The following is a 15,656-nucleotide window of genomic DNA, read 5'->3' on the forward strand; positions in this document are numbered from 1 at the left end:
CACATTGTGGCAAAGCACTGAGGCTTGAACAGAGACCAGCCCTGCCTGCCTCGGGGCCCAGGCACACATGCTGGGGGAGGCAGCCGCTCTGTGGGAAGGCCCGAACAGTGGGAGTCAGGGCCCCGACAGGAAACGGGGGAGCCCACCCACTCCGGGAAGGAGCTCAGGTTCATACTCCCAATATTCATAATACCTAGAACCCAGCAGAATAAAACCAAAAGACCATGATTTTCTGATCACAAAACAAGTACACAGTTGGATTATTTTCAAATCAATTTATCAGACAGCTTCTAACTAGTGACATACTTTAGGCAAGGAATTCCTCACTGCCTAGATCCATAATGTTGAAGGAGCCCACCGGAGGTAACAATCGGTCCAAAGAACCAGCTTCGTACAATCCCAGCCCTGCTGTACGGCTCTGCCCCAGCAGTCCCCAGCTCTGCCAGACATAAGGATTCAAAAAACACCAATGAAGGGGACAAAGGAAGGGGTGCAAACCCTGCTGGCAGCCATAAAGGCTCCTGGGGTGACCATCATGTGTAGCGGGGGTCTGGAACAGACCAGGCTGGTTCAGACCCCAATCCTGCTGGTATCACAGTGGAGGGGCAAAACAGTTCCCAGGGGGCAGATCTCTGCTGCCTGCCAAAGCATTCAAGAAAGCATATATCTGACTCAGCTGAGAGTCATTATTTCTCCATCCTCTAGACAGAGAGCTAAGTGAGCTGCCCTAGTGGAGCAAGGCCAAGGGCTGGGAACAGCTCTTGAGAGGGCACGACTCACAGACTCAACAGGGAGAGCTGAGACTCCCATTCAGAGCTGCAAGCAATGCTTCTGGATTTGCACTGGGGTATGGACTGGGCTGAGAACTGTCTGCGGAAGCCTCCAATTTCTAACATTCCCAATTAGTACGTATTTTAGAAGCAAATACTTTGCCCCACTCCAGCTAATGCAGAAGGCTCCCTAGAGACTAGGTAAGACCATGACGGCTAGGAGATGAACGATAAAAAGATATCCCAGGAGGAAGTGGGGGTAAAGGAGTGCCTTTTTAAAAAATATTTATTTTTGAGCAAGAGAGCAAGAGAGAGCATGCACAGGGGGAGGGGCAGAGGTAGAGAAACTTCCAGCAGACTCCCCGCTGAGCACACAGTCTGATGCAGGGCTTGATCCCATGACCCACCAGATCATGATCTAAGCCAAAACCAACAGTAAGAGGCTTAACCGGCTGAGCCACCAGGTACCTCCAAGGAGAGTACTTTTGAACCTTTCTTGGGAATATGAGATGTAGGGACCTTTTTCCTAGCCAGGCCCATCACAATTTCATCCATAAAGTTTTACACTTTTAACACACACCCAGACCATCTTAAAAGTTATCCAACATGGGGGGCGCCTGGGTGGCTCAGTGGGTTAAGCCGCTGCCTTCGGCTCAGGTCATGATCCCAGGGTCCTGGGATCGAGTCCGGCATCGGGCTCTCTGCTCAGCAGGGAGCCTGCTTCCTCCTCTCTCTCTCTCTCTTCCTGCCTCTCTGCCTACTTGTGATCTCTCTGTCAAATAAATAAATAAAATCTTTAAAAAACAAAACAAAACTTTAAAAAAAAAAAAAAGTTATCCAACATGGGAATATGCCCTCTTCTAGCTGAAACAGCACTGATCAGAATTGGATCCTACCCAGCTTGAGTTGTCGGCTGCAGTTACAGTGGTAATACACACCCTCACGTCTCATTCAACAAGCTTCTGGAAAAAACAGTTGCCCTTTGCCATTTGATAAAGTCATGTTATATTTTTAACCTGGTGGAATAATTGGTCGAATCACAGACAGAACAGCAGGCTTCATGATCTTTCTGTCCTTTGTTATTCTTAGCTCAACTTCCAGGACCGAGTAAGAAGTTTTTTTTGTGTACTTATAAGAGTGTTAAAAAAATTTTTAACCCTTGTCAGCAGGAAAGAGTTGGCTCTTCTTGCGCCTTTCACTCTGAATCTTGAACAAATTTGGATAGAATGCCACTGGAGGAAAAAGTCACTCATCTTTTGCCATGAAGCACTAGCAACAGTGTATCAGGAGCTCAGTGATTCAAGATCTAGGAAGGAAGGAAGGAGTCTGTCCAAAACAGTGGTGTGTCCAAGTTAACTCTGGATCTTAAGTGGTGTATGAATGGTTTTTGTTTTTTTAAAGATTTTATTTATTTGACAGAGAGAGAAAGAGAGAACATAAGCAGGGAGAGCGGAAGAGGGAGAAGCAGACTCCCCGATGACCAGGGAGCCCAAGGTGGAGCTCAATCCCAGGACCTAAAGATCATGACCTGAGCCAAAGGAAGACGCTTCACCAACTGAGCCACCCAGGTGCCCCATGAATGTTTCTCTTTCCCCATTTTGTTTGTTCCTTAAATGAAATTTCCAAAAATGGTGATAACAAAATGACAGATTTTTAATACCTCATAATATACCATGATCAGTCCTGTTATTACTCCACACGGTATCCTAACCATGTGTTTAATAGCTCTATGACTTTTTTTCATAACGTTCTGCTTACGAATAAAAGCCTTTTACAGAGGTCACAAATCCTAAATCTGGTGGTTTCAAATTAATGAGGTGCTAGGCAGCCATGAGTTAAAACATAGATGTAGTACCAGTATTAAAATGGATCAGACCACAGGAGTAAAACTGGCATATAGCAGTTCTTTCAGTAATTTAGAACACTGATTAACATTTCAGTTCATGGAAGATATTAATTTCTAGGGCAAAACTTAATAATGGGTTGGGTGGTAAATACCAACGTTATCATAACAAATAAAAGTGTACCCCAAAATGCTACATTATCCTATAACAAGATATCCTTTTCCATGCCTGCCTCACTTTTTCTCAAACTAGCGAAACTGCTGAAGGGATCTAGCATTTGCTACTGCTTGGCGGCGAAGTGGGAAGCCTGTAGGTCCACAGTGACAGGGTCATTCTGGTGTAGGAGCAAAGGCTACATGAGATCAGAGCAAAGATTACCCTCCTGTCCTAAGACAACTCAGGGCTCACAGCCAGCCCCAGGCCAACAGCAGGTACAATCCACCTGCTTCACTCACCTTTCTTTTTTTGGCCAACTTGCTTGAATTGTCTGTACCTCTCTTCTCCGACTCCAGCTTCTTCCCTGCGGGGGACTGCTTGTCCTCGGGTCTCCTCGGGCGACCCCCCTTGCCAGGAAGCTGGGGTATCCGAGAAAGAAGGTCCAGGGTTATCTTCACCATCAAGACTGGTGGGGGAGGAGTGTCCCTGAGTGGGGACAGCAGCTTGGGGTCTCTCCCAGGTCCGGGGAGCTTGTCCTTCCTGCGGTCCTCCTGGACGACCACAGCGCGCCGGCAGCCACTAGTCCTGCCACTGCTGCCACCGCCACCGCTGCCATGAGGCGGGCCCTGGCTCTGCGTCAGGGGAACCAGGGCAAAGTGCTCGGGGCTCCTGGCCCCCGCATTGTCCTTCGTGGGCTCCGGGCCCGAGAGTGCCTTTGAGGGGGCCAGCGGCCCGCTCCTGTGCTTCTTCCGCTCGCTGGGGCTGGGCGCCGTGGGCTTGGGCTCTCTGCTGTCTCCAGCGCGGGGCCTCCCTTTCGTCTTCACCTTGGGCTTATCTTTGGCAGGCTGGTCTTTGGAGCCGTACGGAGGAGGGGGTCCTGGCTCACTTTCCACCTGCAGGCCGGCCCGTGGGTCCGCCTGGGCTGAGGCCTTGCCAGGCTTCTTGGGCTGTTTGGTTCCAACGGTCTGCCTCTGCGGGGGCTCCTGCGGCGCGGGGGACTTCTGACAGCTTCTCTTGCCGGTGTGGGGGCCTTCAGAGGAGCCACGAGGGGCTTTGCTGGAGCTTTTGAGGGGAGGATCTTTGGACTCCGTGCGCTCCTGACCGTGACTGGCGGGGGGGCCGCTGCTGCCGCCCCCACCCTTGCCCTTACTGTCCGGGTGCCGAGATGGGGGCTCCGCGTTCCCCTGCGCGTCTGGGGGCGCTGTGGGCTGGCTGACTTTGGTCAGCCAGTTGTCCAGCTGCCATTTGTTTGTTGTGGGAGGCTCAGGCTAAAAACAAAGGACAAGAGAAAAATGTGAACTGACCAAGGATGATAAGCTCTTCTGTGCAACCAATCATATAGGACTCCCCCAGGGAGATGCAGCCATTCCCACACCTAAGAATTCGGTCCTTTTTATCCTTCTCTTAATTACAGGTCAGAGTCTCTCTCTCTCTCTCTTTTTTTTTTTTTAAGGTCAGAGTCTCTTAATAATTGACTCGTAACACAATCTTCCAATCTGTTTGTGCTACAGGAATTTTTGTTGTGGCAGATGCTGACTAATGACAGACCATGAGGTACAGACCACTGACCACTGCTGAGAAATCTTTGTAGTATTAAGGATTTTGTTTTCATGGTAAATACAGTGCGATTTAGACAGAACTGACACATTTTGGCCTGTAAACAATCAGAAATAAAGGGAGAAATAAAGAATGAACAGAATCCTTTTATGAAAAGGATTTTCAGAAGGCTAATGAATAAACTAATTCTTAGTGATTACCTACAGGCTTTATTCTGTTTTCTGAGACACTTTTCAACTGAAAATGACCTTCCTCAAGGCTTGATTTCATCTCTTTACTTAAAAACACTCCACATTCATACATGACGAGGCTGGCAGTACCTCACGGGTTACAGCCTGACTTTCCAATTTTCACCTTGGCAAAAGAACGAGTAAAGTCATGTTAACCAACTAAACTGGTCCCTAACTTCAGTCCCACTTGAATTCTTTAAAAATCAAACATTAAGTCTCTTGTTAGGGACCATCTTATCTGAATAGCATCTGTTTTTCTGAGAAACACAGGGAGGCTCCAGAGCACACAGTTAAAGCGGTGAGATTAGACTGATGATATGTACATCTGATCCGAGGAATAAACAGAGTTCCTGACTTCTGGTATCTTAACTGTTGTTTAAATCTTTGTTGCTGACTGACCACTGATGAATCCCAACCTGTCTCTTTAAGTAGATTATTAACAGCAGACCCAAGGACATTTGGATCTCCAAGTTCCACTCTATGTCTTGCACATAGTGGTAGACGTGAGATATTTACTTGAGCATTTCCACGGGCATATTACTGTACGTACACATCTTACGCCATATGGAAATAAATTCGCATCTGAAAGGGTGGGCAATGACTACACCTTTTGAAAGGGCAGTACATCAACGACATGCTACATGTTTCTAAGACCCATTCATTCTGATGGGTGGTTTGTATGAATCATATACATAGCGCACCAGGATGTTAACTGAAAGATATTCCAAGTGGGATCTAACTGGTGAGATGACGAATAAGGAGATCACTGCAGTAGGTGGATGGTAGTTTACAGGGAGAGACTGCTAACAATTCTCCTGAGTGTAAAGTCCCAAACAATTCAACTCGGCAAGAACCCAACAACCTCGTACAGCAAGACATGCAGATATACTGTAAATAGCTAGGAAGAAGTTACGGTAAAAAATGATCAGGTAGGTATTTCCTGGGCTTGGTGTGATTACAACAGAAGAGGAACTTTAAGGAACCAGGTATGCCTAAACTTTGGCCACAAAGAGGTCTGCAGAACTGTTTTTTCTGCCTGCCCCTTACTGCTCCTTAATCTAATAGATCTCCTTCAGTATCAACGCTACACCCAGGCTCTCATTTGAATTTCAGAGCAGGGAGGAGGGAAGAAGGAAAGTGTTCTAGCGAGGGCCAGGCATTTATTTTGCCACAGGAAATCTAAAACTGTATTCCATATTCTGAAAAGACAGGAGGATGGTGAAGGGTGGAGAAAAAGATCAGCACCCAATACCTACTTGTCAGACAGTATTTCCTGCAAACACTTTCGGGGATGGTAATCCGGGCGGCTAACTGGGGACAAGGCATTAGGATAGATCCCTTGCCGCTCACCTTAGGAATTGAACCCTTCAAACTCTGTCTTGGAAGGGGTGTGGCTCTCTCACCTGGGCTAAGTTCACAGCCCCTTGGAATCACTGACATGCTCTACAGGAGAGGATTTATTCACGAACCAAAAAAAGGAAAGTCATTCCTGGTATAAATAACATCTGCTCTCCCCCCACCCCAAAAAAGGGCAGTATAAGATACATTTAGTAGGAATGTCCTACTAAAGGAATGTCCTGATTACAGAAATAAAACACATTTTCTTCTACCGTGGTCCTAAAAATGTCCAGAAGGGAGGCATATGGCCCAAATGCAGGGTAAAATTGAGTCTATGTACCCAGACAAGGCCAATCCTTTCTACAGACCTGCTATGGAGACGGGAAAATGTACAGAATTCTTTTAAGGTCAGATATTTGGATGTTGGGAATGGGAAAAACTTTAACATAAGGGATTGACTGAAATGGATTTCACAATGAATTTTATGTCTAAGTGCTGGGTATGATCAAGGTTTGGCCTTTGCTTTCTTATCCTGCCTTTCCTTCTTCCCCACCGCCAGCCTCCCAGGGCTGGTGCAACCCAAACACTGCACACTGGGCGTGAAAAAATACCGGACTGGTTTTCATTAGGTACCTTCATAAACGTTTGTCTGTCCCTTTACATGTCCTAACTCCTCAAACTGTCAGAAGTTTGTGTAATTTAGGATGAGTTGTAATGTTGAATAAAAAGGTTTGAGGTATGTGCAAATATGCCCTTTTTATTTTTATTTTATTTTTAGTAAAAACATCATCATTATTAGTAAGTAGGAGACCTAAAATGAAAGGAAAAGAAAAAGGAGAGAAGTGTGAAAGAGGCCTGCTGTCATAGTAAAAAAGACCTCAGAGTTGGATGGCCATGGGCCTGAATCTTGGCGCTGGTACCTTTTCACAGGTGAAAGGACAGCTCCCCATCTCACAGGGTGGACAGAGAGCTAAGTCAAGTAATTCATGAAAAAGTACCAAGTGACTAGGAGGCAAATCAACAAAGGCAGTTTACTATAAAAACAAACAAAAAAAAACTGGACAATGAATAGATTAGAAAACTAAGGAGACCCTCCTTGAATAACTAAGAATAAAAGCATTTTTTCTGAACCGAAGCAATAAAAAGACGAGCGCATGTCCATCCTACATATTCTGAAAAGCTGAGATTTACATTTTGATTCACGCTATAAAGCAGACACTGAAAGTGGCTTTCCCCCAAGTTTGCCATCAGTCCATTGACAGACATAGGACATTTGAGATCTCGTAAGATCACTGGACTACTTTGTCAAATGAACTTAAAACGGAGCCATAAAATTCTCAGTGTTAAAAACAGATTTTTAAAAGAGTGAGAAAGTTGAAACAAGTTAACTTGGCCTATTGTGGAATTCATGTTACTCTCACACAGATTTACAAAAAGGCAGGTATTCCTTTTCAAGGGGGAGAAGGTAGTTAAATACACTGGAAAAAAATCAAAGACCCAGACAAAGTATTTCTGGTGAAGTCAAGCGTCAGGATATGACATACAAACTGTGCCCCAAATCTAGACAGATCTGCTCATCAACACAAAGGTACAAAGAGGAGCCTATTTGGTAAGGTGCTTTAAAAAAATAAAGTAGGATGGGAACATTTATTTTTCAACTATGAGTCTCTAAATCTACTCCAGTAACCTTCTGAGCAATAAGATACAATGGTTTTAAAAAAAAGATAAAATGGTTTCATTAATACAAACACCATATTAAATTTTTCTTTCAAGTTTCAAGTTTCAGCCAAATCTGCACCATTTCCATTTTATTTGAACTAAATTTTATTACTTAATCTAATTCTCTTCCTTCTTTTATCAACCAAACAAGTATGCAGATTTTTCTAATTGAATAAGGTGAGACATAAAGCACAGACCTTATAAACAAGGAAGAATCACACAATTTGTCCGCAAAGCCTAATCAATATCTTTTTCCCTGAGGCACAGAAAAATGATTTCATCAGTAATTAGTATCACGCAAGGAAACATTCCCCAGAAATAGAGAGAGTAGTGTCCAAAATCTGAAAGGCATTTTAAGTGCAGTTAATGCTGATTCATGTTTATTCACGCCAGAAAATATTTATTGAGCACTTACTCTGTGTCAGACATAAATTCGTATCTAACAAAAAAATGACAGTTATTGTTCCAGCCTCTCTTGCTCTCGGCCCCGGCAGTTAAGCTCACTCCGTGTTCTCCAGATACATTCAGTTAATGCGCTAGTGGAACTGCCTTGATTGCTACATGGCAGAGACAAACACCGGGAACTTTTAATGCTTTCTTAATCAGAAAGGCTCTTTCCCAGGATTCCCATCTAAAATAGGCAGAGTAATTTTCTCTATACAAGCTGGTCTAGATCACCAAGAATGTCTTTCTTCCCTTTTCATGCTGGAAGACTACTGGAAGTAGTCTTTCCCCAGCATAATTTTTACATGGCTACTCCGAGTTTTGAGGGCATCTGGCAGCCCAGATTGTTATTAAACTTCTTGTGCTCAACGATCCATAAAAAAAATAGAATAGTATAAATCCTCCAGATAAACTCAGTGCTGGCGATTTGCCATCTTATCGGTTTATCTTACAGTATCTCCCAAGGGTGGGTGACAGGCAAACACAATTATCCTGTTTCACATGGAGCAAAGGGAGCAAGAAGCCGCCCTGGCAAAACCACCTGGCCGGCCATTTAATGCTTGGCTTTTAGTGATTCAAAAATAGAACCTCTGATGACTTATTCTAGTTCACGTTCCTGCCATCTGCTAAATTGGGCTGCCTCCTTTTGATTTCCTTAATTCATGCATTCCTGAAACTTCAAAAAGAATTTTCATTAAGATTAAAACAGCAGCCTACTAAAAAACGAGTTCTCTTTTTCAATAGAAGGGAAAAGAAAATGGTGTGCAAACATTCTTAATGAGTTGCTCTTCCCAACAACGCTAGCAACAACAGAGAAGAACTTATCATGTTAAACAGGAGAGAGAAGGCCGCTCTCCCAAATCTCTCGTGCCGAATGTCTGGTAAGAAGTCAACGGAAACGGCGGACTCTACGCAGCACGCGAGTTGGAAACAGCCGCCCCCGGGGGCAGCACCACTCAGCCCAGGGTCAGTGCTGGCCCACAGCAGACTCTAGCCCCGAAAGACAGGACGCCGCCATCTTAGATGGCCTCTCTGCCTCCTGGAGGGGACACGGTACCTCAGGAGCCGGAGTTTCTAGGGGCTCATTCTCTTCGCTGTCACTTGAGCTGCTCTCGCTCTCCGAGTCCGAGGAGCTGTCTGAGTCACTGGTGCTCTCTGACTCGGCACTGCTGGAATGTGCTGAGGCCGCTGCTGCTGGAAGCGACTGCGGGGCACTGCGAAGCAACCCAGACAGAGAGTCTGAAGACACCTCACAAGGTGGATGTTTTCCCGCTCTACGTATTTCCCCTCTTGGCCACTTTGTTGCTATTCAAAAGAAAGGACCTCAATATTACCTCATATTACTAAATCAGCCATACCATCCAGGTTCAGAGAAAGGCCCAGAGGGGCTCAAAAACCAGTGAAAAATCCTTAAAATAGCTCACCAAAGAATTACATAAAAGAGAAGCCTGTGGAATTCTGCTCCTCAAGAACATTCTGAGCCACACAAAATTTACATTCGATGGTAGTGCTTTCTATGAGAATTTGGTACACCACAGCATGGACAGGCCGCCTATTTTTCTAAGTAAAGTTTTGTTGGAACATGTCCACTCCCATTATTTTACATATTCTCTATGTCTGCCTTTATAGCCTGGAAGCAGAGTTGAATAGTTTCCAGACAGGCTAGACGGCCCACCAAGCCTAAAATACTTCCTTTCTGACCCTTTAAGTTTACTTTAAATGGGTATATATTAGCCCAAAGAAGTTAATTTATCAAAGAAGAGCCAAAATAAAATCTCCCTCTATTCTCTGTATGAAAACTAACCAAATGATAACTAAAGAATATTGAATATACTGAATATAAATGGGTGCTCCTCTAGACAGTGACCTCAAAGGTAATCCAGTCACACTCGGGTAGGATGATAAAAGAGGCCTTTCTTTACAACTGGCTTAGCATCACCCCCTCAAATACCACCCAAAGTAGAGATTAACTACTCCAGTTTTAAGAATAGGGCAATCAGGGCATGTGGCTTAGATGGTTAAGTGTCTGCCTTTGGCTCAGGTCATGATTCCCAGCTCCTGGGATCGAGTCCTATGTCTGGCTCCCAGCTCAGCGAGGAGTCTACTTCTCTCTCTCTCCCTCTGCCTCTCTCCCCTGCTTGTGCTGTCTCAACTGAATAAATAAAATCTCAAAAAAAAAAAAAAAAGGGAAGAAGAAAGCGGCAATAATTCTAGGTCAGTGAGAAAACACACAATGATCGCACACAGAATTTCACAGCCCGTCTTAAAAACTTGCCCTGGATGGAATCAGCCACAGCAATAAATCAGTAACTAAAATCTTGAAAGCCTCCACATCTACCTAAAATATGAAATAACTTACTAAATAAAATTGCTTATTAAAATAAGAACAAAAAATATTAGATAAAAGTCACTAGCTGAAGTAATTTTAAAACACACACACTATGCTATGATGTAATTTCCACATATAAAAACGTTACATCAAGCTTGTGATCCTTTTCACACTAGTAGCTTAAGTCAGTGATGACTGGAATGAGATGCATTCTCAATGTTATTCCTGCTTCTAATTTATGGCCACCTTCCCTTTTTTCTTTTCTGTCACTTTCAAGTTAGGCTGTTTTGTCATAATTTACAGGACCTTAAAAGCTACCAGAAATTACTGAACAGAATAGAAACAAATTAGCAGAGCTTATGAATATATGCTCTTCCTCCACAAGAACTACCGCATCGCCTGTCCGACAGGAAGTTTATTGTTGTGCTTGTCTCAGAACGCATGACCTCATCTCACCAAGTACAACAGCTACCGCAGTTTAACTCTTTGTCCGTGGAAGGCAGGTAATGGAATAGTAAATCGTTAAATTCAGTACCAGAGGAAAATACTATAAAGGTAGTTCGGATAACTCCCATTTCCAAAAATTAAAGCATCTTATTTTCTGAAATATGGTTGCTGTTTACAAAGTGAAAAGAGTGCCATTTTTCATCACACTAACATGCATTCTAGCTCATTTTTTTAAAAGCAGCCGAGGGGCACCTCGCTGGGCTCCATCGGTAGAGCATGGAACTCCTGATCTCGGGGTTGTGGGTTCAAGCCCCATGTTCGGTATAGAGATTACTTACAATCTATTTATAAAATGAAGTAAAATAAAATGAAAGTAGCTGAAACAATTAGAAATTCATGACTGAGAAAACAGGCACTATAGAAAACAATTTACAAAAATGATTCAGCTTTACGATTTTTGAAAACAGCAAATAAAAACTTTCATAAAAACATTGGGCTCTTTAGCATAACTTTTAAAATACTGGTTATATAATACTGATGAAAGTGATTTCAGCTTATTTTTAAACTCTCAAAAAAATTATTTTTATTAAAGATTTCATTTATTTGAGGGACGCCTGGGTGGCTCAGTTGGTTGGCCGACTGCCTTCGGCTCAGGTCATGATCCCGGAGTCCTGGGATCGAGTCCCGCATCAGGCTCCCAGCTCCATGGGGAGTCTGCTTTGCTCTCTGACCTTCTCCTTGCTCATGCTCTCTCTCACTGTCTCTCTCTCAAATAAATAAATAAAATCTTTAAAAAAAAAAAAAAAAAAAGATTTCATTTATTTGACCAAGAGAGGGAGCACATGCACAAAGAGAGTGGGAGCACCAGAGGGAAAGGGAGAAGACTCCCTGCTGAGCAGGGAGCTGATATGAGGCTGACATGGGCTCTGTCCCAGGACCCTGGAATCACGACCTGAGCTGAAGGCAGACGCTTAACCGACAGAGCCACCCAGGCGCCCCCAAAATTTTATTTATTTTTAAAGATTTTATTTATTTACTTGCGAGAGTGAGAGAGAATGAGCACAAGCAAAGGGAGAGGCAGACCTCCACTGAGCAGGGAGGCCGACGCAGGACTTGATCCCAGGATCCCAAGATCCTGACCTGAGCTGAAGGCAGACACTCAACCGACTGAGTCACCCAGGCGCCCCATAAACTCTCAAAAATTTTAAACATCTAAACTGATGTTTTAGGTGAGTACAGGGACTTTCTCTTTTACAGCATTAACAACCTCTCCAGGCTGACTGGAGCTTCCAAAAAATTAAATAGGTACTTTCTTCTGTGATCCTTCATGTTGTTCCCCAGGATGAAGCTATGAAAGCACTAAATAGGGCTGTATTTCCTTCATTTGGTAGAAAAGGCAAACACTTTGCTCGCACACGCACACGATACCTTGGAGGTGCAGATGCAGGAGGAGGCTTCTCTGGGCTCTAGGAATTCACAATAAGGGGAAGGAGGACCAGGAAAAGAACAAACAACAGGTTAGGATACGCAGCTCAGAAATACCAGATTTAAAAGGATTCCTGGTATGTCGGGGTATACAAAACTTACTTGTTCGTTGTCACTGTCCTCACTGTCACTGAGCTGAAGGTCATCTTCAAGCATGCTGAAATGGGCAGGGACAGAAACATTGTGGGATTTAAAATATTTCTAATAACTTGTTTCAGCATACAAATAGAAAATATGCTTAATGATTAAAAAAAGAAGGATGGGATAGGTCTAATTTTAATTTATTCATCAAACGCTTCATTTTCCTGTAAATCCAAGTTTTACTACTAAAACACAGAAACGCGGTTAGTCCATGCTCCTTACCACCTCAAGACTGACTCTCTGACACGTTCTGAGCATTAAAAAAGCAGAACTACCACAAGGTTGGGATCTGTGGCCAGCCCTGAGACTCAAGTTCCCAGGTCTACAAACACAAAACAAACAATAACAACAACAAAGAGAAAAACACATGCAAAACACACTCTACTTTCTTCTATAGTCTCTGACTGGAATAAGTGATTAACTATTAATAAGCTAACAGTAGATAAGTATTTGTGAAGTGTTGCGAATGGTGTCAAGGCACCTTAAGAAGTGCTCTACGTGAACTCCGTACACAGTAAGATACAGGAAGCTATCAAGGCCATAGTCACCAAACCATGCAGATACCTACCTTTCATTTCTGTCCAAAGGACATTATTAATACTGGGCTTTATTTTTCACTGCCCCCCCATGCAAATTCTCACACACAAAGTCTGCTTAAACACTAATTATTTGAAAGAGTAGTAATACAAATAATCTTGTTGTCTAAACAGTATGTTTAACCTTACTGCTATCACTCTGGTGAAAATACAACCTCAGTTTATTTCCTCAAAGTTATCACAATACTTATATCTACGCATTCTGGCTTATGAGCAACCTAAATATTAAAAGCAAACATGACACTTCAATTTTTTAAAAAGTCATTTTCCAATCTCTACATGTTTACTGAAATCTTAGCCCTTCCCTGTTTCCTCCCCCTTACCATCTTCCATGGGGATGCCTATGTGTCAAAAGAATGAATTAGTTGTTAACTGCTTGCTCCCACTTCCCCCAAAATTTATGAGCATGACTGTTTGAGGAAATATTATTAGTGCAAGTGAAAACAAAGCCAATCTGCTTAAGTATTATTAATGCTCCAAAAAGCAAAATTATGTTGGAGGTTATAATTCTTTAGTATTTTTAAAAATACCTCTTCAACCAATAATCTGACCAATGATTTTTACTACAAACCCATTAACCTGCCACTGAAGTAAGCAAGCATGATTACTTTGGGAATCCTTGGTAAAATCATTGCATTTTCTAAGGAAAATAAATGCTAAAACTTGGCTCTCTCATAATGACCACCTACATGCAGTGTTGTAATTCTGCCAAGGAACTATTTTCACCAACAAATGTACTAAAACTATCCTGTAAGCAAGTTTCTAAAAAGTATGAAAACTGCTAGCTACTTATAAATGTAGAGACTGCTTGATATTTACCTAATGAGTGCTCCCTTCTTATTTTAGCAAGGCTAGAAAACACAACCTTCAGATGCAGGACTTGGCAGTAGCTATCATAATCATGATGGTATACAAGAAAAAGTCACACAACAGTGTTACCTGCCAAGTCGTGGCTTGGCTGGGGCATACCTAAGCTAAAGATAAACGATGTATCTTTGAATAAATATAAGGTATAATACAACCAGAAACAAAACAAAACCTGACAGTGTATTCAATATTAACCACCACCAATAAAACCCAGTAAGTGGACCTCTTGGTTTCTAAGTCACTGAGTTTTGCATAAAACTGATTTGCTTTAATTTCCTGAAACATCAATAATCAGGTAACTAATCACAATTCCTCTTGTAAGCAGGGGGTTAAATATTCTAAGTTGTCTGCCTGGCTTCCACAAATACATTCTGCTAACGCATTAAGCTAGAAAGCATATGTTCTGACTTTTTGCTCTACTTGCTCTTAGGGAACAAAAGGGACTATAAAAATGTCCCAGATTCTAAGAATCTCCCCTTTAGAGTCTTACATAGACAATAACAAAATAAGCCTGCAGGTTTGACACCTACAGAGATGAGGGACAGTGACCTCAAAGAAGAATGCTCCAGATCGCACCAAAGAAACACTCAGAAAGCAATGATAAACCAACAGGGTAGAACAAAATCTACCACTTATGTAGGATATACTGGTTATTTATACATGATATTTCATTTAATCAAAATTCATGGCCCAATTTATTTGATACAAAAATCAGTTTGTTGTTGTTAAGAGTGAGCTCCAATAGGCCCAATGTGGGGCTTGAACTCATGACCCCAAGATCAAGAGTCGCATGTTCTATCAATTTAGACAGCCAGACACCCCAAGGCAAAAATCAACAAAGTGCATTGTCCATGTCTGCCACCTCTGCTAAGAGCAACCACAGAATCTTCCAGAAACCAGAGTTTATTATATCACCGGAACAGCAGCTCAACATAAACCAGCATGCTATTAGTGGGGCTAAGAAAGATACTTCTAAAAGGTTTTTTTTTTAGCAAACCTGTACGGATTCTATAGTAAGAAAAAAGTTATTTAAAAACCGTATCTAAGTTTTACTAATACAGAAAATTATGAATGCCATTGTGATTTTAAAAAGAAAGAATCCATATAGTTGGGGAAAATCTAACCTGATAAAAGATAAAGGTTTTATTTTTAGAGATAAGGACAAAAATTTAAAGGAAGCAGCTGCTAAAATCGCCAACTTGTCCCACCAACAAATCTATGTGAGGCCAAGCACATAACTCTAGCACACCTCCCATGGTACATGTGGGAGAACTGGTCCTTAATGTGAAAAATGGGAAAACTAATTACAGGACATCTGGGTGACCAGCTCTGTACCCACTAGATGGGAATCAAACCTCTTAGACCCTGTCTCACTCCTACCAGTTAGATCTAGGTCAAGAGAGCATAAGGCCCAAGGGACATCCTCAACTAGAAGCTTTTCTGGGACAGGACCAAGTCATTTTCACCTTCACATCTTTTATATCCAGGACTTGGCAGGTAACCCTAAAAGGCCGGCTGAGCGAGTTGCACCCCGCCTGCTGAAGAGCTAACAGTACCAGAGAGCTGTGCCCACCGTGTCATCAGAAGTCTCCAGACACTGCCTTTCCTTAAGGCCCTGCAGGCTGCCCCTCATCATCCCCTCATGTTCTGAGGGCAAGGAAACGGCTCCGAATGGCCGCGGAGCCCGCGCGAGCCTGAAGCTGGTACGCCCCAGATCTGGAAGGCAAAAGCTG

The 15,656-nt window shown here is 43.0% G+C and overlaps 1 protein-coding gene across 3 annotated transcripts in view; it reads right to left on the reverse strand.

The window, feature by feature from the left end:
- Nucleotides 1-15,656, reverse strand: part of AFF1 (AF4/FMR2 family member 1) — a 201,114-nt gene that overhangs the window by 17,837 nt on the left and 167,621 nt on the right. For all 3 annotated transcript variants that reach the window (XM_044224572.1, XM_044224571.1, XM_044224573.1), the window contains 4 exons: nt 12,422-12,476; nt 12,263-12,300; nt 9,116-9,272; nt 3,070-4,038 (listed from right to left, as the gene is read on the reverse strand). In XM_044224572.1, the coding sequence (XP_044080507.1) occupies nt 3,070-4,038; nt 9,116-9,272; nt 12,263-12,300; nt 12,422-12,476 (1,219 nt within the window). The remainder of the gene's footprint in view (nt 1-3,069; nt 4,039-9,115; nt 9,273-12,262; nt 12,301-12,421; nt 12,477-15,656) is intronic.

This window comes from Neovison vison, chromosome 11 (assembly GCF_020171115.1).
Source record: "Neovison vison isolate M4711 chromosome 11, ASM_NN_V1, whole genome shotgun sequence".
Classification (NCBI taxonomy): Eukaryota; Metazoa; Chordata; class Mammalia; order Carnivora; family Mustelidae; genus Neogale; species Neogale vison.